The sequence below is a fragment of the Onychostruthus taczanowskii genome, unplaced genomic scaffold (assembly GCF_017590055.1).
Source record: "Onychostruthus taczanowskii isolate IOZ18803 unplaced genomic scaffold, ASM1759005v1 scaffold13, whole genome shotgun sequence".
Taxonomy (NCBI): Eukaryota; Metazoa; Chordata; class Aves; order Passeriformes; family Passeridae; genus Onychostruthus; species Onychostruthus taczanowskii.
This window is the reverse complement of record NW_024498462.1, coordinates 11,719,145-11,745,572: the sequence shown is the minus strand read 5'-3', so window position 1 is coordinate 11,745,572 and position 26,428 is coordinate 11,719,145. Positions and strand designations below refer to the sequence as shown.

Here is a 26,428-nt window from a genome sequence, read left to right as displayed (position 1 = left end):
CGCCCCCGCGCGCCGAGCAGGCGCAGCCGCCGCCGCCCCCTCAGACCCCCCCGCGCCCCCGGCACCGTCAGGGGACCGTGCGGGAACCCCGCTCCCGCCCCGGGCACCGTGAGGGAACCGCGGGGGGACCCCGCTCCCGCCCCGGGCACCGTGAGGGGACCGCGGGGGGACCCCGCTCCTGCCCGGGGCATTGTAAGGGGACCGTGGAAGCACCCCGCTCGTGCCCCGGGCACTGCGGGGGGATGCCGCTCCCGCCTGGGGCACCGTGGGGTGCAGTGAGGGGAGTTCTCCCACACACCCGTCCCCGTGAGGGCAGTGAATAAATCATCGACATTTAAATAGACCGGGCAACAGTTTCCGTTTTGTGGGTCTCTTACCAGCGTGACAACCCGGCTTACCTGATTAAACGTGACAAGTAAATACAAAGTTGAACCAGTTTGTTAATATATAAAACTAGTTAGGATTCAGACATGAACATTCTCATAACAACCATAGCAGCTTGTTGTGGAAGCTTTGCATTGCTGCTCTTTGTCACAAGATTGAGAGCCTGCTGTACAAATCTGAGCAAAGGAAGGCTCGGGCAATACTTGGTGCCTGTTCCATGTCCTCTGTTCCTTTGAGGAATCCAAAGCCAGAGTGTTTCCAAGTGAAGTGTAAAGGCAGAGGTGGATTCCTGGGAAACGTGGCCCAAAGCCCTGAGATGCTGAGAGGGGATTGCTCAGAGCTCCCTGAGGGAGTGGGGGGTGCCCCTGTCTGGGGGTTCAGAGGGCAGAGCCACCTGGGCTCTGGGAGTTGGCCAACCCGAGGTGGGTGACCAAGGTGGACACCCTGAGATGGGGCAGCCCCAGGGGACCCTACTGACCACAGCTGGAGAGCTGTGTCCAGTTCTGCGCTCCTGAGGACAGGAGAGACATGGAGCTTCTATAATTCCCAAGAGATTCATCCTCCTGGACTTCCACCTCCTTAGCAGAGAACTTGGAGACTTACATTTTACCCTCCTCCCCCTTTTTTTTTTTGTTTTAAAGAGTAAAGCCACATAACACAGCACACACCAAAGCAAATTCAGTAGGAAGGACATTCCAGTCATTTTGTTTAGCTCTAGCATGAGACAGATATTCTTACAACAAAATAATTTCAAACTGCCCAATGCAATTAAGGAATGAGGAGGGGGAAAATACCTGGAAAAGGTAATGACAAAACTGAACACTGGGGAAAATGGTGAGAGAGACTCAGTTTAGCCAGCTCTGCCCTTGCCAGCACGACGGATATTGACAGCATTGCCTTATCTGTTCCTCCTACTCCTTTTCAGAGCAGTGGTGGAATATCAAATTGAACACTCATATTCTGAGGTCGGTGCAGCAGAGCTGGATTGAGGTCAACAACCAGCACAGTTTGTCAGATTGTGGCACCACCGAGGCTGAGACATGACAGAAAAAAGCAATTCACTGACACAATTCTCTGACACCTTTGGATCTGAATTTCGGAGGTCAGAATGGTTTAACCTGATAGTCTGGGCTCTAAACAGATGTGCTAACACCGATTCTGTGTGTTTCTGAAGATAAGAGAGGGAACCAGACTCAATTCTTTTATTTCAGACAGAATTTGAACCCAAGTAAACCCAGTGAAATTTGCCCACTTTGCATTTTTGTTACATTGAGGGAAAACCAAAGATCAAGAAACCCTTTCTAAAATCCTTAAGATTCTGGTTTTGTCATATAGTTTTACATATTATCCAATACTAAGGAAAATGATTTAACAGAAATCACAATATAAAGTGCTTCAGATTTTTGGAAAATGGGAAATAAATCCCAGTCTTCAGTCTCTTTTATTTGTTACTTAGTGGGAAGGTTCTCAATCTTCCATGGCTTAATTTATTTTCCTCATTTACAAAAAGTTACAAAGCAAGCCAGGGCAGTTTTAAAGGCAAACCATTCCAGCTGTTGGGATCAACACAGAAGGAAGACAGAGCAAAAAAGACAAGGAACAAGGGAATGGGTCTGTAGGTACTTGGTAAATCTTGGGACAGAGAGAGGCCAAGTCCTTGGCTGTGTTTGTACCACACTGCCAGACCCTTGTGTGCTGCAGTATCAGGGATTCACCAGGTTTTCTTTCACAATTATCCTCGTTGCCTTCTCTTTGCAATAACTTAGTGCTCTCTAACAAGGATGGCAATTTCCCCTGTGTCCCACCAGGGTCTCACTGCACTCTCAGCACATGGATTGTCCAGTGATCATGCAGCATTCCAAGACATTTCTGATACAGGATGCATTTGTTCTTAGTATCTCTGTAAAGAGATTAGAATTGAATCAGTAGCATGACACACACTCCCCAGTATGCTTGCTATTAAAATAATCTGTATCTAATCAAACTACATTTTAATATATTTCTTTTCTTAGTATGGGCTGCTTCTGAGTGTTCACTCACCAAGAGCTTTGGAAGATGATTTTCATGCAAGTAACTGAAAGCATTACCACTGTGTGCACACAAACTGAAACAGCTTTGGAAATATTTGAAAACATTTCAGCAGGGTCTGTAACATTCCTGAAGAAAACACCTGCACAGTGAAAGGTGGCTCTGGGCTTTCTGTTAGCTCACATCTTTACTTAGTGACAAACACTATCAATTTAGTGATGATTTGTATTCAGTACCAGGATGGATGATATAATGAATATGCAGAGTATGTAATTAATATGTAGAATATGTAATTAATATGCAGAGTATGTAATTAATATGCAGGGGGATGTAATTGATACCCACCCGGTACTGTCTCGCCTCTGGATAAACTGGATAAGGCAAATCCTTCCTGGGATAGTCCAACTCATCCCGCTGGGCTCGGGACTGAGGGAAATAATCTGATGCTGGATCTGCTGTCCTTAGAGGCTGAGCATACACAGGACTATGCAAAAGAGGAAAAAGGTTATTAAACCTTATACTATACTGCAGATTGCACAAAGGAACAGTATAAAGTGAAAAATAAAAATATTAAAGCTCACTACTGCATGCACGGCACTGAGGCAAGAACATCTACAAGGTCTTTTAAGTTCATTTAACTGTCAAACCCTCATCCTGCAAACAGAGAAGACTGAATTTATAGAAGCAACAGCCTCTTTAAGCTTTTCTTTTCTTTTCACAACAAACAATGCCACAGTACCTAATTTTCCATATCCCTACAATTATTTTCAAAGCATTTTAAATTCACCATAGCTATACCTTCAACATTTTCAACATTTGTATTGAAAAAAACCAGCCCTCCTCGAGGGACTAAAACATGAGCAAGCTCCAGCCTGCCTGCAGCAGAATCCTGCTACGTGTGAGGAGACTGCTGTGCTCTCACTGAGCTGCACCCTGGCAAACAAGTCCTCTGCAGAAGTTGCAGTAAGAGCTGCAGCAGTTGGTGCTGAGGGGGATTCAAGTGAGGAAGCACAAGCAGGGAACTGTGATTCTAAACAGTAATGAAATCAATGCCTCTGGAATTAGAGGAAAACCAGAGAAGCCTCTGGATAAAGCAGTATTTTAGGATTTGTATGTGAATAATCCAGTCAAAAGCTTTGCCATTTACTGGACCTTTGTTGCTTGCTGTGCCACTGGCAAAGCTGCAAAGTCATTCTGAATCTCCAAACCAGGGTATAAAGTGAGAATGAGCACAAAAGACAAAAAATAGCAGCATACCTGTAATCCTGCCTTTGATTTGAGATTGAGGTATCATTAATATCTTCTATTTTCAGTACAACTTTTGGAATTTGTCCAGCCCAGGCATCCTGTGTGTAGGGGATCAGGTGGTTACACAGAGCAAAATGTTAACAAATTGGAATAACCAGCTCTCCAGGTACAGGATGTTAGAAGGTATAAACCAGTTTTTCACTTACAAAATACAATGTCAAGGCTACAACTCACAGTCTGGGATGTGAGAAAGCCCTAAGTCCAGCAGCTCTGACCCAAAAATATTCCTTTTACAAAGGGTTTTCTTCCCTACCAAACTGCAGGATTGGGTCTAATTCACACCTTGGGAGCAACAGCATCAGCAGGACTAAATTCTGAATAAGTTAAAAATTGAACAGCACCATCTCCTGGTAAAGGCAGGCTCAGACCTGCTGCAGTGCCAAGCTATTGATACTCTACAGATGGATTTAGTACAAAATCATCTAGCAGACTAGATTATTTTCTCCCTTTTCTCAGACAGCCTTCAATGTCTCCTTCTCACACACTGTGTGTTCCTTAATATGTAAAATAACCCCGTGAAATACCAAATGAGGAAATGAACACACACACACAAATATTCCCTTTCAGTGATTCTTTGTATTTTATATTGATTTTAATGGTATTTATCAATCTTTCCTCTTGACACCCACTAGTTGGTGTCAAGCGGAAAGATTGATAAATACCGTTAAAATGGTATCACCCAGGGTGATACCATTTTAACGGTATTTATCAATCTTTCCTCTTGACACCCACTAGTTCAAGCCCTGATCTCTACTACATCTTGCCTAATGGAGAAAACTGGCACAGCAGAGCACAATCTCTTTTTAAAGCTGGTCTTCTAACTGGCCAAAAATAGAAATAGTTGTTTGAACATCCTGTAAAAATAATCCCTAGTTCTTTGTTTTGTCCTACACAAATTAGTTTCACTTAGTCCTTGTTGACAAGTTTCACCTTCTCACATGCATTCAGCTGATCTTGGAAAACAAATGCTAGGAGACTTTAAACTCAAATTCCCTTTTTTTTTCTTTTTTTGCTATTCCCCTTGCATTGTGCTGATCCTCAAGGCCTGGGGGCTGTGCTGTGCCCCCTGTGCCATCTCTTACCCCGGCTGGCTGACGGGGCCCGTGCCCCGGGTTGGCAGCTGGGCTCAGTTCAGGGCTGAATGCAGGGTTCTGCTGTGCTCCAGGGTATGGAGGCTTGGGCTGACTCCTGGGGGGGAACAGTGGGAATTCAGAGCATTAGCAATGGTGAGGGTCTTGACAGATGTTTTCTGTGCTGCAGATTGGTTCAACAGCCATGTCAGAGCTTTAGATGTCCTGTGGCAATGGCTGTACAAGAGCTGGGTATTATTACAGCTTTTCTATGTCAGAGCAAGTGCCAGTGACACACTACTGGGGCTCAGTGACAGAAGAAAAAACCCATATTGTCTGTGTACTTGAGAGAGGTGTCACTGGGAAAAAGTGCTGAAAGCAAAAAGCAGTTCAAATTGCCCATATCTGAGACCCAGGAGTGGGAGGAATCGTGTTTAAACACCAAGCCTCTTGTCAATGGTTATTGGTCTTACTCCTTCTTTTTTAAACCTGTGGGAAAAAATCCCTAAGAACAAATAAATCAGAAACACACGTTTGGTGGTGTTGAATTTAAGTAGTAAATGTACTTACAATCTTTAAAGCTTGCCTGGTGAGCCCTAAAGAAAAGCAATGAGGTGGTAAAATGCTGAGTGAGCAAGTGCTGAGTGCTCAGGTAAGATGCTTTGAGTTAGTTTTAAATTGTATAAATAGTTTTTTTGGCAATATGATAACCTTGTGCTTTTAACATCCAGAGCTTAAAAATTAACCAGAATACCAGACTCCTTTTGCTGTATTTCCATTTTGAGTCTAAAACTCCTTATAAGTGCACCCAGAGTCACTTACCCAGCTTTTTGCATGTAGAAGCAGCAGACAGAGGAAAATATTACAACCACTATGATAACCAGTGCCACTCCAGGAAGAGTAGCCACTAAAATGAAATCCAGAGTGTTCCAAAGGTGGTTACATTTGGGGCCCATGTACCAGTACTCCTTCCAGCCCATTCTGTAGTAATCACATCTGCAAATAAAAATAATTCACTTTTTGCAACAGCATTTTAATTCAAAGTAAGCAATACCAAAAAAGTACAATATTTTGCTATATAATTATTTATTATTCAACACTGCAGAGGCCAAGAGATTCACTATTTTTCCTGTTTGTTTAAAGGTGTTTTTTATCTTAGTTACACCCATCTGTTTCCAGATTTGATGCAAAAGTACTTTGCCAGGCTCTGAGTGACCAAGTCCAAGGTGGCATTTCAGGAGTCCAAGATAAGGAGCTTTGATGGGAACAGGGTGCAGTACCTACCCAAGTCACGGCCTGGCTCAGGTCAAAGATCTCTTTGTCTGCTCTCAGCATGGCAAAGCTGCTGAGTGGAAGTGAAACCTCACATTTCTGGCTGTCATTATGATATAGATTTTTTTTAAAAGGGGAAAACCCCCAACTATGTAATGGAGAATAGAACATTAAGATATCTAATTTTTTTTAACTCAAAAGAAAATTTGATCAACCTGAGAAACAAATGGACTTGCAGTTACACAGCTAATTCAGTTCTAAAGTAAAATAGTTGAGAGAATAGGGAGCCTGTAAAAATTAAGGGCTACAGTGATTACCTGCATTAGGAATGTCATAGCCCACACATATATTAAAAGAGAAAACACTATGCCCAAATCCCTGATTTGATTCTGTGCACCAGAGTTATAAACTTATGCAGACTGTGAATGAAGATCAACATTTATTTTAATGGATCACTTTGGAGGATCTAAATTTAGTTCATCATTTAGAATATGTTTGACATTTCCATGATGTATATTTAAAGAAACAAACGAAGCCCACACACTACCTGCAAAAAGGTGCTCCATCTTTACACTGACAAGAAATATTTCCAGGACAGAATTCATCTGTATTACCCAGACAGGGCTTAAAGTCCGCAACTCCACTGCAGTTGGCTGTGAATTAAAACAAGTATTTAATGCAATTATACATTAACATACTGTCAGTGGGCTGTGTTGCTAATTACACCAGAAATTTATGCTTCAGATGTACTCTGTAGATGACACTGAATCTTACTTTCCTGTGACTTGTCCCTTGGAAATGCTGAAGCTATTTGAGAAATGAAAATTTACCTGCTTAAATTACTTTACCCTGAATGTGTACCCATCTTCCTGTTAGCCAGGAAATTGTGTGGCTTGTGCTGTTATGGTTTTTATCTCATAATTTTAAGTGTGGTTGTGTCTGAATTCCACTATATATCATCTCTGGCTTGTTGGCAAAGACTAAAAGTCATGAGACTCATTAGAAATTCCAACCTTCCAGTTATAATCCAAATTAGAACCTTTTTGTGTGTTTTGCAATGAGATTATTCCTTGGCTTAGCCTACAAAAGGATCTGGTTTGCATTAATGTTGGTTCTCCTCTCTTTTGCTGTGTAAACACTGGGCTGTAAATGATGTTCCAGAATCTGAGTGTTTACAGTATTTCACAGGTATTTGGCTGGCTAAAAATAACTCCCCCAGCAGCCTGAATCATCATCAAACAGCAGCACGTTTGGCACTCCCACCCCACATCCTCTGCTACCTGTTCTCTCCTGCTCAGCGCTCGGACTCAGTGCCAGGCACCAGCCTGAACACCCAGAAAAGCCCCCAAACTGCCACCAGAGCCAAATCTGATTGTGCACAACAGCTCCCAGTGAGGGGAGCCACGTTTGGAACGCAGCCAGGGGCAGAGCTGGCCGAGATCTCTGAGCAGAACCTTCCGAGCCCAGCAGGCAACTGCTGGAGCAGCTTTAATGTCACTGCCACTGTCACATTAAAGTCAGATGGACTTCCCAGCAGAACCAACTCCTGACTGAGGCATTGCTAGCCAGAGGAACTGTGCTGGGAGCAGCCTGCACTGCAGAAAGAGATGGAAGCCTCCTTCCTTTCCACTGTCCAAGTGCCTCTATTCCAACACTTGGTGCTTATCAGAGATAAATCTGTTTACAGTGACCAAGGCTCGCACCAGTCCATTTGCACACACTGCATGCTCTCCTCTCCAGAGGGCATCAGCACTGGAACATCTTCCAAGAAAACCTAACTGCTGGTCATGTGTTATGGCTATAAAGTACAGAACAATGAAAAATCCCAAGCAGCATTTGGCATGGTTCATCTGGGAGATAAGCAATGTTTTTAGCTACCCCTCTGATCAGTAACACAAATGACAATTCTTTTACCAATGATACAAAAAATACTAAGGCAGCAGAAAATCACCAGTTGTGATTCTGCTGGGAGAGAAGGAGTGTGTGCCCTTTGCTACTAATGCTCTAATATTCCATGTGATAAAGGAACTCACTGCTGAGCCCTTCAAATACTGTGGTCTATACAAATGCCAAGTTAGCCTTCAAGTGGCAACTTTTTTTTTTGCAAATGAAAGTTTAGAGTAGCATCAAAAAATTCCTCAGATCACAAATCAAAACTCTTAGAAAAATAATAACTGCAGCTGGTTTACACTGCTATTGGCTTAGGGATACCCAGTTACAAATAACTGGTAGCTACCAGGTACAGAACAGTGAGGATAAACCAAATAAATATGTCAGTTAAATATGTGGAAAATCTTCTCATAAAATAATTGCAGGCCAACACTGGTCTAACAGAACCAGAAACAATTCCATTCCTTCACTATTCACTTAAAATAACTTTCCCATCAGTGCATTCTCACTGTCATGCTCTTAATTATTGATGATTTTCTCCCTGTTGGTATCAAAAAAAGTCTAAGAACACTTCCTATTAAAAAGTGTATGTTTTTTTAACTCGTATACCAATTGTTTTCTTCCCTAGTATCAAAAAAAGTCTAAGAACACTTCCTATTAAAAAGTGTATGTTTTTTTTAACTCATATACCAATTGTTTTCTTCCTTGCTGAAATAGAACCAAACAATTTAACTCATTTAAAAATACCCTTCTGAAATTCAGAGACTAACTCAAAATGATCCCAACTCACCATGATACTGAGTTTCAGGTGTCATTAATTCATACGGTTGTAACCTGTTCCCTGTGACACCAAACACAGGACAGCAGCTGTCTCACCAAGGTTTGCACATTTACACTGTTTTGCTGTTATTTGAAATAAACCCAGCCTAAAGCCTAAGGAGGATTCCCAAGCAGCAATCCCCCCCAAGGGACTGCAGTGCCCCAGCAGCACTGCCCACAGGAGTGGACATGGCCACGTCCCTGCTCTGAGAACCACAAAGCAGAATTCCAGCAGCTCTTACGTTGTGAAGCTTCACTCAGCAAGGGGCTGGCCAGGACCAGGACACACAGCAGGACTTTCAGAAAGGACATCTGGCCTTTTCTTCCACACTTTGCCAGCAGCAGAATGAACTTGCCTTTCTGCTGCTGTGGATTGTGGATTTTGAGCTTGTTTTACAGCATCCTTCTCTATAAAGAATTACTAATTAACTTAAAACTGATACAACTTCCTGATAACTTACCCAGCATATTTTCCTTTATGAAACAAGCTAGTTCCATAAAAATATCTCATTGATCTTGCTGTTTCTGAATTTTTTTTAATCAGATGTAATGTATTCATTTAATGACATAAATTTCAACACACCAAGGTATCTGTCAGGAGCCTCTCTCTTCTTTTAGGCTTATGCTACCTTTTACAGATAACAACCCTGGACTACATGCAGACAATTTCCTGGAAATTCCATTCCAAAACAATTCCATTGTTTTTAAAGACAAAGCCATGGTCCTGAAGCCATCGAAGATGGATGTGATGGGAAGAAGGGAATCCTGTAATTGGACGCATCTACCATTAAGTTTTGTCAATTAATTTTTCATTTTTCTGAGAAAAGAATAGAAAATACCCATGTGGCAAGGATGAGCAATGACAGAAACTCACACCTTAGCACACCCCGTCATCTTTCTTGTTTTTTATTTAAAGAGTCCTTAAAAATTCTCAACATTCACTGCACAAGATCCTGACTCTGTGGTCACCCCAAACACTACCCAGGTTACACCCCAAGTTTGTGGAGTTTGACTGCATTGAAGCTGAAGTTAGCACAAGCATTGTTTTTAGCACAGGGCTTTCAAAACTAATCCATAACTGATAAAATCCCAACGTGGATTTCCTAATTTGACAGGAGTTGGCTGCTTATGTGAACATGCCAAGCACAGTTACATTAACAGCAAAAGGTAAACTTTAAACTTTGCTTTTCAAAGGATAAATAATGATCTCTAAAAATCAATGCCTAGCAAATTCTTGAAAGCATACTGCTTTGGCTAAAGCCCAACAGCACTTAATATTACAGCAGTAGATAAGAGATTCTCAGTCCTGCCAGAAGATTGCTTTACAACAGACCACAACAAAGAAATTAATATTTACCTCAGTGAAAGAAATTGCACAATCCTTGTTCAGATGTAAGGCAGAAGTGTGAAGAAGCAGTTCCTGCAGATGCTCCGTTCTCCTGCTGACAGGGAATTCCCCTCTGGCTCCAGCTCCCAGCTGCTCAGTGGGAGCCTCACGTTGGCTGATGAACAAACACCTTTACCTGGCCTGTCAGATTTGATTCAAGGATGCAGAACAGCAACGGGCAGATTCTCCTTGAGTGAGATTTTTTAATGAGGCAGGTTAAAAATCACAAACTCCTGACTTTGCTACATCATTGGCATTTATTGGATGCAGAGGGCTTGGACCTGGCCTGAGGAAGGGCTGGAGGGGCTGAGAGTCAGTTTCTGTTTTCAGTGCCCAGTTGGGTAACAGCAAGTAAACCCAGAGCCAGCAGACCTGAACAGCTGAGAGCTTTGAACAGCACAGCACACCCATTTCCTCCTCTTATTGTCTGAGTTTCTGGAACTCAGCACAATCAAGTGCCAAGTTATTCATTCTATAACAACATCCAGGCTCATTTAATTTCTTCAAAGAGAGGCATGTAAGTAAACCAAAGTTGCTGACTAAAATCAATGTGGAAGATGGAACTGCTCATGACCTTTAATTTTAATTCAGATCTGGTTCAAGATGGCTGTGGAGACCAGGCTCTCCTCCTGCAGCATTGCAGGGTCCTGAGAGTGACACAAACTGAGCACAAGCTACAGATTCCCCAAACACTGGTGTCAGGACTGCTACAAATAGAGCCCACAAAAGGTTACCAAGGCTTGAAACCATGACAGGCTCAGTTTACACCTATTCCCTGGTCACAGCAGTGGAATTTCTTTCAGGTGTTGCAGCAAAATCCATCTCCTGTGCCTGTAAACAAAAGGACAAAGGAGTAACTTCACCTTGAACAACGGTGTTTGCCTCTGCCCACAGTGAACCCAGGGTTTCACTGGGTTTGTTCTCTGGCTCTGGTCCACAACAAAAGCACAACAGGGGCAGGAAGAAAGACACCCTGACTTCTAGAATGGCTTCAATCACAGCCTTCCTTGGCTGCAGCTTGCCATCAGCACATTGCTGAGCTTGGCTTCTGGGAATCCTGCACTTTAAATTAAAAACCACACACAAAAAAATCCAGTGCCTACTGATTGTCCTTTTTAAAAAGTATTAGCTTTGTGGGACCCCACTTTCTTTTTGGATTTAAAATATATTTTCAGCATTTCACTGAAATACTCCAAACTTTCACTACAAGATAACAACACTGCTGCATTCCAATACCTTTCCAGTATCTCCCAAGCTGTTCAAGAATCACAGGGACAATGTGCCATTAAAACAGCCCCGTTACTCATTCACACAATTTTCTTCCTTTTGAGTAATTCACTCTTTAGGTTACACCATGGATTACATAATTTATGACCCTGGCTTGGCAAAATACTTCATCTGGGAGACTGGCAGAGTCACACTGAGACAAACACATTTACCACCTGCTTCCTTCTTGGACAGTGTCACTCCTCCAGCATGGATAAAAACTTTAGTTTTTCCAAGTCCTGAACTACACCATTCTTTAGAAAAAAACTACCAAGAGAAGGAAATGGAAGCACTTCTCAAAATTTAGGCCACTGAGCATTGATCTGTCCTGTTGCTTCAGGGATTCCTTCTAGGATGTTTCAGTACTTCAGGGGTGAAGTTTTTCCCCCAACATTAATAAACCAAGCATGACTTAGTCATCAGAAATGAACTCTTAAATTAAAAAGGAAAGGGAAGGAATTGACAAGTTTCCTACAGATGAAAACAACACACAAAAATTAAACTTAGTTTTTAAAAAGTATCTTATCACCCTTTATTTCCAGGTGCCTCAGAGTGATATGACAAAATAAAGTATCACAATCAGTTTTATGTAAATAAAAAATTAATATCAACAAGCTCCAAATCTCTCTATATTGAATACAATCAACCATAAATAAAACCCCCATGCATTAAATTAAAGCTATTTCTGAATTATAAAATACCATGTGACCCCATTCTTTAAGACATTGATTTTTTCACAAATATATAACTTATATAAAAATTACAATATACATTCTTACTTTTATGTTACTGTATTATTGCATTGTGAAATAAACTTAAGTGACTCTTAAGGATACATTTGAGAGGCATTTCAAAGTGTTTCACTATAAGTTAATAAAACCATGTCTCACAATAAAACTTTTCCCATGTTTTATGTTAACTTTTCAGTGTAACAGATTTATCCATTGGGTCTGAAATCTTCAAGAGCCCAAGTCAGGCACGTGGTTACCCAGGACTCACAAGCACGGCATTATCCAGATCTGAATTTGCTTTTTTAAAGCCATTGCATAGCACCTTTACTAGAAATTACTAATACAGACATGTGGCTACAGCTCCTTGCAGTCAGCTCTGAAGTATTAAACAATCCCTGGAGGTTCAGATGAACAGAGAACACACCCAGTCAGAATACAAAACTTTCCATCCTTTTCTCCCACTGTCTTTGGCTGCAGTTAGGGAAGAGTAGTCCTTAGCTGTATCTGTTTCACAACCAAAACCTTCTAATTTTAACCCCACTGTGTGGGGGTAGTAAACAAAAACTGATGATACAAATGAAACAAACGGAAAATTGCCCTGCCTTGAGAAGAAAGAGAAATCTCAGCTGATGAAAAAACTAAATTAAAAAGTGACAATAACATCAGCAGCATCACCATGGACTGGTGTGGGTTGCAAGGGACCTTACAGCTCATTTTCTTCCACCCCTGCCCTGGGCAGGGTCACCTGGCACTATCCCAGGCTGCTAAAACCCTGTCCAACCTGGCCCTGGCACTTCCAGGGATGGAGCAGCCACCTGGCAAACCCTGAGCTGGAGTAACCCTGTGCTGCTCACTCCTCTGTCCTACCAAAACATGACACAGCACAGGGACTCCATTCTGTGAGCTACAGAACTGCATCCCTCATCCTGTTGCTCATCAGACTGGACATGAACACTCATTTTAAGTTGTGTCCCAGAAGATGTTTAACTCTGAGGTTTAATTCTGTCCCAACAGTGCCCTAAGGAGTCATTTGAGCCTGAAATGGCACCCCAGGACAGCTTTGTGCACCAGGGCCATGCACAGCATGAACAGGATCAGGGGCTGCCATGGAACTCCTGACTCCTGCCTGCCCCAGCAAAGAGCCAAGGGACATCTGCAGAGCAGACACCCCACCTGCATCACCAGACCTGAGTGGAAATGCCCCCAGAACCTGGGCAGTCCCAGGGCAGTTTCTGGCACCAGGGAAGAGGCAGTGTCCCAAGGCTGCTCTCCTGGGAATGGCAGATGTGCTGGCTCCACAACAGCAACCCTGCAGCTCCTCTCCCTGCTCCCACAAGACCAATTCCTGGGCAGAGATTTTTATTACGGCCTGAAAAATCTCACCACAGTAAACTCCTGCAAAATCCAAGCAAATCTGCATCATCTTACCTTTCCTGTTGACTTGCTGTGGTAGCACATCACTCAAAGTTAGAATTTAACAATTGAGGAGCAGAGCAGATGGCTTTTCCTTCATGTTTTTATCCAGAATGTTATCAAAGGGAGACAGATAATACAATTTCTGGCATCCAGTCATGCACTTGAAAATGATAATTTCTTCACAATTTTCACTTATGTCTTCATCTGTTTCCCTGGAAATGGTATATGAAGCCCAGCCATCTAATTTTTCTACTCCTCTCTCTGTGATGAAACACTAAATGTGTCATGTCCAGGAGCTCTCTGAAGATTGATTTAATATCCTCTGAGTGCTGCCTGAACTCTGACAGTTGCCTGGGCCTTTAAGAGATGATTAAAGAAACACAAGACATTAAATGTCAGCTGTCCCAAGCAAGTTTCACTTACAGAATTCTTCTTTTAAACTTCACATTTTCTGACTTCACCTTGCACTGGACTCTGTAATAAAGACCAACACTTCACCTGAAATTTGGATTTTAAAATATCAATTTGTTTCTGACCCATCCTAAAAGCTTTTCTTCTGTTACTCATTCACCATTTGTGCCTTCTGCACATTCCATCCTGCAGCATCTGCTCACAACTTTGCTGATCCCACAGGGACACCAGGAATTCTGCCTGTATTTCACTGGCCATTTGCCTTTGCATCAGCAGCCTTGGAGAAGAAATCAGGTCATGAAATTTCTTCTTCTGGAGAGAAGAGCAAATATCCCATCACATCCCAGTGCTGAGAACAGCAGCATTTCAGGCTTTAGCCTTCCATCCACACTATCTGTTCATATGGTCTCTCTTGCTTCCCCCTCAATTTCACAGCAATTTTTCCTTAATTAAAAGGTATTTTCCTTAATTAAAAGGTAACAGAATGAAGAGAAATGGAGGATGAACAGAAGTACAGAGATATACACCATGATGAAAGCAGTGTTTGAAAAGTTTCATCCTAGGAAACTTGATTTCTAATATCATTCTTTTGGAAAAAAATACCAAAATCAATGAGGTATCGCATACAAACTTGTGGGATGAAAAAGTTGGCTGCCTACTAGTTCTGCATTTTAACTGTCAGCAGTTTAAACCTTGAAATTACAGATTTCCCACTTCCTAAACACTTCTAATGGATTTTATATAAATTCAGTATCAGTTTCATGGATTAAGCAATTAAAACACAGTTTTTCCAAGTATTAGAAGCAGGTGAAAGTTGATGCATAGCCTAGAAAGGATGTTTAGAGATCAGCTGTGTGTTTTTGCCCAACTTCAGAGACATTTGAACACAGCAGAGGTGTGCAGGACAAGGAGTTGTTTCCATTCACCTTCGTGAAAGAGGCCAACAGTACCAAATTATTTTGTAATGAAAAAAGTGACTCTTTTACACAAGCTTTAAAGCCAATGCTGTTCACGTGACACAACCACGGAGATTTTAAGGATACTCAGACCAGCAGGAACTTGCACTTCATTCCAGAGCTGAAAGATAAAAGATGAAGAAGCCTCTGCAAAGCCCATCCCTCACAGTCTTCATTCAGATCAACGAACATCTGAGCCAAAGCAGAGATACGTTTGCATTTTCAAATATCCTTTGTGAAGTGACATTTATTAGCAAGTTTGGCACAGAGAAGCCCCACTGGGAGAAGACACTGACAAATCTTGTTTTCTCAGTGTCTCACTAATGACACTGAGTGAATTCCCACTGCTTATATGGAGTCAGGAACAAAATAAGCACTAAACAGAATCATGTAAGTCAATAATACAAATTGGAGATAAGAAAATATCTGATGAAATTATACCTCACAGAGTATGTACTGTAAAGATTATTGCTTCCCTTCTTCCCTCCCCCTTATCTGTAACATTTTGCATTCTGTAAAGCAGACTTGGCTTAGCTCCTGGTGCTGTACATGTCCACATCTTCTGGGTTGGACTGACCATGGTCTGTAAGTTTTGGATCAGGCTTAAATTTTGATGTCTTCACTGTTCCTGTTAGAGACAGTAAAGAAATATGGTTAAAAAGTATGCATACACTTGAGCTGTAAGGAAAAAAAGCTTACTGGTACATTTTGAGAATTTCTGTATTACCAAACACTTAGAAAAAATGAAAATCTGTCTGCTCCAGTTCAGTGTGTTAAGAACTGATAGAGGAGGATGAGGGCAGGCTGGAATGCTGGGCACAGCAGGGGATGGAGAGCAGGACCTCTTCTCACTCTCCAACTCCACCTCCTAACCCAACAGAGAGAGAAGAAATTGTGATGCTTTGCCCAACACATGGAAAGGAAGGGAAAGTCTGAGGCATGGAAAAAGCTCTGAGGTGTTTGTTGTCCAGGAGCAGAGCAGGATCCCACAACCAGCCCTGCCAGATCTCCCCTGAAGCTGCTGCCAGACGGCAAGAATTCCAAATGAAGACAAGCACTCTCACTTAGTTTCACTTCTGAGCTTCCAAAAACCACAAACTGAGTTTAGTAAACCACTGAACCCTCCCACTCACTGAAGGGCAGTGCACAGGCTGACATATTTAATGACACTGAAATTCCAGAGGGAATTCTAGGGGAATATTAAGGCAGCTTTTCTGGGGCTGTAGCTCCTGTTCCTCATCTGCTTCTTTTCTAGCTACATCACTTGATCCAACAAAGGGTGTTACATCCTCCTGAAAGCTTTGCCCCACTTGGACTGAGAAAATAAACATCTCTGGCAACACAGATTCATTTAGGGCAGGGATATTTTTGGCTGTATTAGGGACATGAACTAATTCCACTTATGAAAGCAATGACAGATCTATAAACACAAACCCAATAAAGACAGTTTGGCCTGGAGCAAGTGTAGAAACAGATCAAAGCATTCCACAAACTAAATCAGAAAAAATTCAGGGGCAAAGCAAAGATGTGAATGCACACTACAGTGAAAATAAAGGAAAATAAAAACTAAAATCCTCATCCAAGTACATCCTGCTTGCTTTCCAGAAAAAAAATATCTCTGGTAACAATTCCTTCCTTCCAAGCGATTTCCTCATAACAAATTAAATTTAGAAGTTGCCCTTACAAAAGGTAACAATAATTTAAATCAAATTTAGTAATCCTTTAATGGGTAATTCCACTGTTTTCTCTTAAAAATTGGACTACCAAATTTTTGTCTGTTTAAACAGGCTGTTATGTGATCTAGTTGATTATCTCAACCACTTAAGATGCACAAGGAACCACTGCAGAAAACCCAACAAAATCAAATCCAATGCTTCATTTCTCAATTACACACTCCTCTTTCATTCCACTATGGATCATTCTGCACTGTTAGCAGAGGCTAAAAGTAATGCAATCCATTCAAGACTTCAATTTTCTAACAATAATCCAAATTAAAACTTTTTTGTGTGACTTGCATTTGGATTATTCCTTATTTTGGCCTATGAAAGAACCTGCTTTACATTAATATTGGTTCTCTGACATTATTGAGAGAGATCAGCAAATATGTAATTCTGTTATGACAGAGTCCACAATGAGAAAATTATCACCTCCCTGAGGCTCTGAAATATGTATTAAATGACAGCATGCAAAATATGCTCTCAAGAATAATATGCACTGACAGTCTGCTCCAGTTTAGAGCAAGAGTAAGTGCAAAATTAAGTCAACTAATTGGATTTGCAAGTTGCCCTGAGATTACACTTGAAATGTTTAATTCACCTGAAGAAGGCACTGGATCTTCATTACTCCAACACTCTACTGGAAGAGATTCTGTTCTGTTAAGTGATCTTGACTCAACAGCAGACTCAGGTTTGGTACTAGAAATTCCCTTCTTTTTCTCATCTTCCTGCATAATTGGTTTTGACTCTTGCTGCAGCTGTGAACCAAACATTAATAAAAAGAAAGCACATGGGTATATGCTTAATACATTACTGCAAAATAAAGCTTTAAAGTCTGGGAGCTTATCTTATGAAATCATTTTCAGATATGACATCATACAATGATATTCAACTAGTCAGCTGCACACAAGGGGCACAGCTGGAAAAAGTAAAATTCATGAAACCCCACAGATCAGACAGAATAAATTCATGTAGAAGGGAAATTGTCATCAGTATATACTTAGGACTGAAGCTGTGCTTTTACCAGAGACCCTCCAAGAACTTCACAAGTTCATTTCCAGGTGAGGAGCCTTTAGCCTTACACAAGACTGAAAGAGCCCTGAGTGTTTACAGAGCACTTACTACCTCCAGTTAGCAGGAGATGGAAAGGTAAGTCATGGTTACACCCTAGTAATGAGAAATAATATGTCTTGGGAAGAGGCTTCACTCAGGGGAAAAAATGAAGTTAAGAAAAGTGTCTGTACCACATCAATTCTTGTTTTGCTATCAGTTTAATGGCAGTTATCTGAATCTCATTTTCAAAACTCAGAATTCCATTTGTGCTTCTCAGAAGAAATAAAGGGTGAGGACTGCATGCCAATGAGCACTGTAAATTTAAAGCAAAATATTCTACACATTAATATAACTGAGAAACTGAAATTTTCTTTGAAAAGAGCAATGAAGGACTACTGTGCAAAGCTGTAATTCTACTTGGGAAGTGCTACTTTTATCAAGGTTTTATAAATTTCCACTTGAGGGAAAAAAAAACCTTTTGGGCTGGATAAAACCCACATTTACTTCTGGGATTACTAACCCAAATTCCATATGTAATTTACAGAAGGTTCATATTGCCCTCTACTCTCTGCTGGCAAGGCTTCAGCTGTTTAATATGTCCTATTTTGACTGCCTCACTTAAAAAAACCATGCACAAAATCCCTGAGAAACAGAAAAATCAGAGAAACTAGAGAAAATTCTGAGGAGAACAATAATTAGATCAGAGTTAGAAAGCCTGCTCTGTAAGAGAAGGTTATGGTGGGGAAGAGAATGTTGAACACTCTGATAACTTTTCCATACGTAGCAGGTCAATGTACAGAGGTTAGTGACCATTTATTCACTATGGCTGCCATGAGCACAGGACAAGGAGAAGAAATAAATCAGCCATGGACAATTCATATCACAGGGTAAATAAACCAGACTTCCTGCAAGGGTTGTAGAGCAGTAAGCCAGTCATACCTACTGAAATCCTGAGTGTGTTTAGTCTAAATTCAGGGGCTGCTTAAGACCAAAGCTTGAATCAAAATGGATCCTTTATGCCAAGATAAAAACAGATCTCTAAAGAGAAACTCATTCTTCTCATGTTCACCTTGCATGGGACTGCTATTGAGAGGGGATCTCAATACCCACTGGTGTGAAAGGTGCAAAAACAATTAAACACTGAAGTGACACAAAGATCAGATTGGGGTTGGTGCCTTCCTTAACACCATCAGTAAACCTTGAACAGCATGAAGAAAAGAGTCCACAACTTTCTAAGCTCCCTCTCAACGTGTGAGTTGTCATGACTTCCCAAGTCCTACCTTGGTGACAGCTTCCTTGTCTGCCCACAGTGACCTCACAGCCTCATAGGTCTGATGACTTGCACAAAGCAACTTCTTCCCTGTGACCTATTTTTTAGAAAAACATAATTTAAGAACAGTTTTTAAAATACAAAGACAGACTATTCAATTAAATTAATCACGTTTGCATGAGAACATGCTTGACACCATCCTAAAGCATCTACTTTTCAAGATCTAGTGCATATTCCCTTACATCATCCAAATTGTAAATAATGTTTAAATTTTTATTAGGAATCCACAGGGAACGTTTCCATGCTAAACCCACCTACTCCAAATGAAATCAAACCCTGATTTCAAACAGTGTGCTGGCAATGTTGGCACAATAGATGGAGCACCAGGTTAAAGGATGCAAACTTGTCCCACTGTGTTGGAAATGACCACAGATAAAACCAGAAACTTACCTTTGCAATGACCACTGACTGAGCTGGGTAACAAACAGAATATCCTACAGCAGCAAGTCCCAATGGATAAACAATCTTCTTAAATCTAGAACCTGTACAAAGCAAATATTTTGAATAATTAGACAAAAATGAAATGCAAACTAAGTAGTTGTAACAACTAAATGCAAAGATAAATAATCCCAAACTAGGTTTTCAAATATTATGAAGAATGAGAAGAAGAATTGTATCATTAGTCTGTCTAGTCCTGCTCTGTCAGCTCTCAGCCAGCTCCTAACAGCAATCAACAATGTCCCTTCATTTACAGGAATTTATTTTAGTCCCACAGGCTTTTGCCCATGTTTGAGAAGAGTATTCTCACCACTAGAACTGTTACAAGCTCCACACCCCACAGGCCAGTAATGAAAACAAGCAAACTTTACCTTTTCTTGCCAGCACTACACCAGCCAGGCCTGACACCGTAATTAGAGCAGCTTTGGGAAGAAATTCTGGGGGGGGGTTGTTCAGGTAAACATAAGCATCTAAGAAATGGGAAAAAAAGGACAAAGAAACCCAGGGCAATTCAGTTATTGGTCATTTTTTTTATTTCCCACTTAAGAAATAAAGGTGAAAATTCTGATTTTACTGAGAGTTTATATAGATGAAATGAGACAGATATGTGACTTTCCTACCTTTTCCAAACTGAATTGAATCCATTATTCCATTTTTAATAAAGACATAGACACTCTACAAGGAAAGAAAAACAAAACCAGAAAGTATCTCAGCACAATGAGACAAAGAAATACTGTGTAACTTTAAAAAAACCAAACCAGTGACCTTCTAGAAAGGCTGTGCAGAGATCTACCCTCTTTGTGACAAACAAATACTTATATTTTTAAAACTTACATTGACAATCAATTAAAAAATAATCTCTAATGTAAGCTCCCTTTCAAAACTGACATTTCAGGAACTCTAGAGTAGGAAAACACCTGGATGCCAACTGTATAGGAAAATTCAATTATAAAATACAATCTTCTCTTCCCTAGAGACTTTCCCGGGAAAACTGAAAGAACAACACCGAATTTGTACCACCAGAGGTCACTGCTACTCAGTGGCAGGAACTCACAATGATTAATGGCATTAAAAAGTTTGGTCCAGATTTATAACAGGAGTATTTCAGTCATGCAGCCACTAACAACATTTTCCCATACCAATGGAATCACAATTTACAGAAAATACATTTTGAAGACATTCTGAATTTTTTTTCAACTATTAGGGTCTACATGTTTTTTGCAAAAGCAAAACACAAGCACAAAATCTCCTATGGCCAAGAGCCAGGGTGAAGCTGCTGCTTCCCAGCAGGTACAAAAGCAGTAACAGGCACCACAGCTCCCTCTCCACCTGGAACAGTAACAGAGCTGGGAGGTGTTTCTGATGGCTCCTGAGGAACAGCCTGCTGCAACAGATACATGGGATGCATTCTGTTTGTCTTTTTTGTCAGGTACTGCCCTTTGGAAGCAGCTCCTTCTCCATACACTGCACCTGGAATTTCAGACTCCAAAACACCCTCAAGTTCTCCCAGCAAGAATTTACCCACGTAACTCCTGCTGTAGAAGGAGGGCTCATTTTTCCATCCAAAATTATCTTATGCAAGACAAGGACTCTGGGAATCCATAAAATCGGAGGGTTTTGGGAAAGCTGCAAAAGGCAGGCCTCAGAGACAGCAGAACTGTGATTAGAGCTAAGCAACAGCCATAAAATATGTCAGCAGAAAAATTATGGGAAGAGTAGAAAAGGACAAATGGAACAATGGTCTGTGTATTAACACTTAGCTAGAATAACTCCCTAAGCTGCAGAAAAGTCTATCTAGTGAGATATTAGGAAGCTCTGAGCTTAATGGAGCTCTGTGCATTGGGTTTTAAGGCTTACAAGCAGGTATTGTATTTGAAATAAGCAAGCACTGTTTTAACCAAAGGTACGTGTGCTTACAGCGATTGGACAGAACTACTGTCAATATGCTTTTGCTTTGAGTGATTGGTCAAAAAACTTATAAAGTTGTAACATTAATTTCTTGGTCTGCTGCCTGGGATGTGAGCTGATGGCATCTTCCCATTGTCATAACCATGTAATGAGACTGATGCTGGAAATAAAACAGCTCAAGGCACGTTCCTATCAGTCCTGTCCCGTTCGTGATTTGTACATAGCCCCCGACCAGCGATAAAGGACCTGCCAAAAAAACCCTCCATGGGGAAGTAACCCGTTTTTGCAGTATTTAGTGCTGAGGGAACTGCAGGACAGGCTGGGTGCATCCCTTACCTGGCACCACCCGAAGTAGTGGCCGGTGCTCCTCCGCAGGGCCGTGAGCTGCTGCTGCAGGAGCCCCGGCTGCTCCTGGACGTAGCGGGAGCTCGGCGGGGGCGCGCTGTAAATGGGGAGCTGCAAACAAAGCAGAGCTGAGCGCAGGGCACGGCTCTGCTCCCAGGAGCTGCTGCAGCTCACGGGGCCTTTTCCAGCCTGCAAACCCCCAGCGCCGCCGCCGCAGCGCACAGAGCCTCTCTGCGCAATGAGCAGCTCCCAGAGCTCCACGCTGGCTGCACTCCAGTGGGAGCGCACTCTTTGGAAGGGAAAACCCAAACAATGGCAGGGCTTCTTAAAGCACAACTACTCACTGTGAAGCAAAGAATAATCAGAAGGTGGCTTTGTGTATTACTACTGAAAACTGAAACACTGGTATGGCTTCTTAAAGCAGAATTACTCACTATGAAGCAAAGAATAATTAGAAGGTGGATTTGTGTATTACTACTGAAAACTGAAACACTGGTATGGGTTCTTAGAAGCAGAATTACTCACTATGAAGCAAAGAATAATCAGAAGGTGGATTTGTGTATTACTAGAAATTGCACATTCGAAAAGGACTCATCAGAAAGTGTTCTATTTTCACATTTTCTGACTTCATTTTTGAAATATTGTAGTAATAATAATTATATAAAACTTTATTAATTTAGTATGGTAACACTTTGTGTTTTATTTGAGCCGTAGTGGTCAGTTATTTATTATCACATATTTGCTATATATTTTAGTTACTGAGTAATATAATTCAATGGACAGAGCTGCTGTTCTGCAGGTTTTTCTAGTATTATTTTAAAGACCAAAAAAAGAGGAAGATTCATACCTTATCTGGCTTCACCAGCTGACTTTTTGATTCCTTCTCTGTTGCTGCATACACAGTAATGCATACAAATGGCAGCCCAGAAGAAACAGCTGCCAGCTTTGCCACCTGGGACAGAGATGAAAAAAGGGAGTCTTAATGCTGAAATGAAAATTTCCCTTTGGATTGATCAAATATAGAATTGCACAAGTCACTTTTAAAACTTTTTTTAAGCATTATGCCTTTTAGAAATGTCTTCTGACTTATAGAAGGATTTTCTCAAATTATAATGGTAAAGAAAAGGTTAAAGACCCCTGACAACAACAGTTTTCTGTCCAAAATACCAGGAAGAACTTTGTGTTCAAAGCCACACTGATGCTTCCATCACTTCTTAGGGCAAATTCAGTTGCAATTTACTCAGGATGCAGGAACTCCTATTCTGAAGAATTAAAGAATAACTATTTTAAACCTATCGTAATTCAGATTGATTATTTCCATACAGCATGCTACCAGAACAAGACACCAATTTCAGTAGGCACTAGAAGGAAAATTGAATTTTAAAGGGATAGAGCACAAGAAGTTGTATTGTTCACTTAAAAAAACCCAATATATTTCTTAGAGTCACAATGGACTCTGTTCTCAGTGTGAAAGAGAAAGCTACACAGGGAATGATCAAAGTGGTCCAGCTCCTGACTGACAGTAATTGCTTTACTTTTGGGTGCCTGCAGACAAACACATAAATGTTTAAAGATCCAAGGAAATAGCTGTACTGGCTAACATTTACACTGGCAGTTATCCCAAGAGGGTTTCACTCTTTTCTACTGAAATCACAAAGAACCAGAGTGAAAGAAAAAGCAACATCACCTTGACTCCACTAAAGAGGCTTCACTGCACGGAGCTGTTCCTTATCTAATCACAAGGTGATTTGAGAAAAAGACCTCAATTAGCTAAGCTGTTTCTTGTATTAATTTACTGAAATTATTTTATTAAAAGTTCCTTATGAGGCATTAAAGAACAAAAATCATATATTGTTTAGGTAAAGAAACCAGTAAGTATTTTACCTAGGAAAACTTCCACAGAAGTTACTGACAATTAAGAAATTGCAGGATTACATTGATATATCAAACACTAGGAAAGCACAGAGAAAAACACCTGCAACAGGCTGGAGCTGTGAAACACCCTGGGATTGCAGGTTCAGCCACTAGAATGACTCCAGAACATCAGCTGACTACTGACTTACAAATAAATAAAAATCTTCTTTTTGAGGAATCCAGGAAATTGCTGCAGGTACAAAAGCCAGGTGACATTTCTGGAGATGAATTCTGCACAGACACAGAGCTGAAGACCACCAGAAGGAAAGGTCAATGGCCAGTATTAAAACATTCCCTGTGACACCACTGCCAAGTTCCTGACCTGCAACACTGACAACCTGAAGGGTTTTTTCCCAGAAATAAAAAACACACCAAAGACAAACAGACATGGCAGTATTTTTGATGAGAAGCCTGAACAGCAATTATTTGCTGAAGAAATGCATTATATGCTCTCTAGCAGAAAATTGTTACAGCTATGCCTCTTAACAGTAGAACTGGAGAAAGACCAATCAAAATAGAATAATAAAACTGTCAAATGTACCTGGGTAATTTTGGCTTTAATTCTTTGCATTTCAAACAATCTGCTTCAAAGTGTTGGAATCTTATCAACGATCAAAAATACAGATTCTATTAAAACAAAGTTAAAAAGCTACATCACTACAAAGAATTCACTGCCTTCCACTCAAAAGATGCAGAATACAAACTAAACAATAATAAAACCATATAGTTAATTTATGCTAATCTCCAAGACATTGTTTTCCACTGAAACTGCAAATTCTGTGTGCTTGCTTCAAGAACTGGAGCAGGAAACTTGCTCTGAAGGAAGGAACTGCCTCAAAACAAATGGAATCAGAGGAGTGGAGTATATGCAAAAATTTGATGCATGGATTTATATTAAAAAATACGATTTCTGTATCACAAAATAGAAATCTGCTAGCCAGGATAAAATAAGATTAAAATTTAGCAGCTACCTCGTATCAAATCTTCCATGAAAAGATGCTAATTAAAGAATAAACAGTGACAGGTTTATGACTTTCTCCTACCACTCAGATGTCTTGAGGTGGATCACCAAACTGTCTCACATCCTTTTGGTTTATTTTCCCCAGAAGTTACACGAGACATGGTGATTGCCAGAAGCTTGTAGGCCAAAGCCAGTATCCTAATTCAGGTATGTCTTTATAAATCTCTGGTGAAAACCACCAAAAAAACCTCCAAAAATGGAACAGATCCTTCCACTTCACCTCAACTCCCTGATACTCCATGGATTTGGTTTTAGTCTTGGTAAGTGACCCACAGAGAGTGAAATCTTTTGAAGAATAAAACTCTTATTAATAATTATTTCATAGTAAATAGTAAGGAATGCACATAAAATGATATCATTTCACTAAAGGTACTGAATCATTCAGATTTATGTACTAAGCCAAACAAACAAGATCACCCAGCCAGACAGCAAAGCCAAAGACAGTTTCTTTTGCCTTAACAAACTAAAAAGCAAAGTGTTTTAATTTCCGTCTGTCCTCGCTGGCATCATCATTTCCTTTGCAGATATATACACATTTTAAATGCTTTAAAAAAGTAAATATGAAGATTCATGTGACAGCAACCTATTCATCAATTTGACTGCCAACACTGGAAAACCTGTCTAAATATTTGTGAGAAAGCTTAGCTCTTTACATGCATGTTTTTCTGTTTAAAGACACTGTATTATTCCTACAACTAACGATATTTTAGGAACTTCTAACCCTGTTAGCTCGTAACAGCACGATTTTAACAGCCTTGTTTTAGTGATGTACAGCACTTTATCATGTTACTAGCGAACTATCATCTTGATATTCCTCGAGCTGAAGGTGTTTCGGGGGCTGCGAGTACATGGAGAAGAACCAGAAGAGAAACACCGCTTTTATTCCTTTGATGTACAATTTAACCACCTCTCGAACCAGCTCTTTCCCCGTCAAGTCCCACACCACCAGAGACCTCTCACTGCCCCATTCCTCCACCTGACCCCGGCTTCCGCGGCACCGGGGGTTCCTTCCCGCCGGCACCGGCGGGCCGGGCGCTGCCGAGGGGCCGCACGGAGCAGCCCCGGCTGTCCCGAGCTGCCGCAGGAGCGGGAGCGGAGCCTGAGGAGCAGCGGAGCCGCGGGGCCGGGGCAGCGCCGGCCTGAGGGCGGGCGGACACTCACCTTGGCCGCCATGTTGGACAGCGCCGCGTACGGCGCGCGGGAAGGGCCGCGCCGGGCGGGGCCGAGGGGCCGGGGCGGGACCGCGCTCGGGCCGGGCGGGATCGCCCTCAGCCGGCGTCGCTCCGAAGCGGGCAGGGACGGATTCCCCTCAGCTGGCATCCCCACAAAGCGGGCAGGGATGGATTCCCCTCAGTTGGCATCCCCACAAAGCGGGCAGGGACGGATTCCCCTCAGCAGGCATCGCCTCAAAGCGGGCAGGGATGTATTCCTCTCAGCCCGGGAGGGCAGCGCCCCAAAGCGGGCAGGGATGATCCCCCTCAGCCGGGGCAGGCATCCCCCTCAGCCGGCATGGCCCCAAAGCGGGCAGGGATAATTCCCCTCACCCACGGCGGGCATCGTCCCGAAGCGGGCAGGGATGGATGGATTCCCCTCAGCCGTGGCAGGGATCGCGCCGCGATCGGGCGGCATCGCCCTCAGCCGGGATCCCCCTCAGATCGACGGCCATGCCCCTCAGCCCGCATCGCCCCCAGCCGGGATCCCCCTCAGATCGACGGCCATGCCCCTCAGCCCGCATCACCCTCAGCCGGGATCTCCCTCAGAACGCA

The 26,428-nt window shown here is 41.8% G+C and overlaps 1 protein-coding gene across 2 annotated transcripts; it reads right to left on the bottom strand.

Annotated features, from left to right (window-relative positions):
• Positions 1–11,937: 11,937 nt before the first annotated feature.
• APOOL (apolipoprotein O like) lies at positions 11,938–25,871 on the bottom strand. Of its 2 annotated transcripts, none has more exons than XM_041396595.1 (9): positions 25,824–25,871; positions 22,575–22,679; positions 21,719–21,838; positions 20,095–20,149; positions 19,846–19,944; positions 19,427–19,518; positions 18,987–19,073; positions 17,255–17,411; positions 11,938–15,566 (listed from the first exon to the last, which is right to left on the bottom strand). In XM_041396595.1, the coding sequence occupies exons 1-9, from the start codon at positions 25,833–25,835 to the stop codon at positions 15,469–15,471; spliced, it is 825 nt and encodes a 274-aa protein (XP_041252529.1). In that variant the 5' UTR covers positions 25,836–25,871; the 3' UTR covers positions 11,938–15,468. The 2 variants fall into 2 exon arrangements, with proteins under 2 accessions (XP_041252529.1, XP_041252528.1); XM_041396594.1 differs by lacking the exon at positions 25,824–25,871 and adding an exon at positions 24,183–24,276.
• Positions 25,872–26,428: the final 557 nt, after the last annotated feature.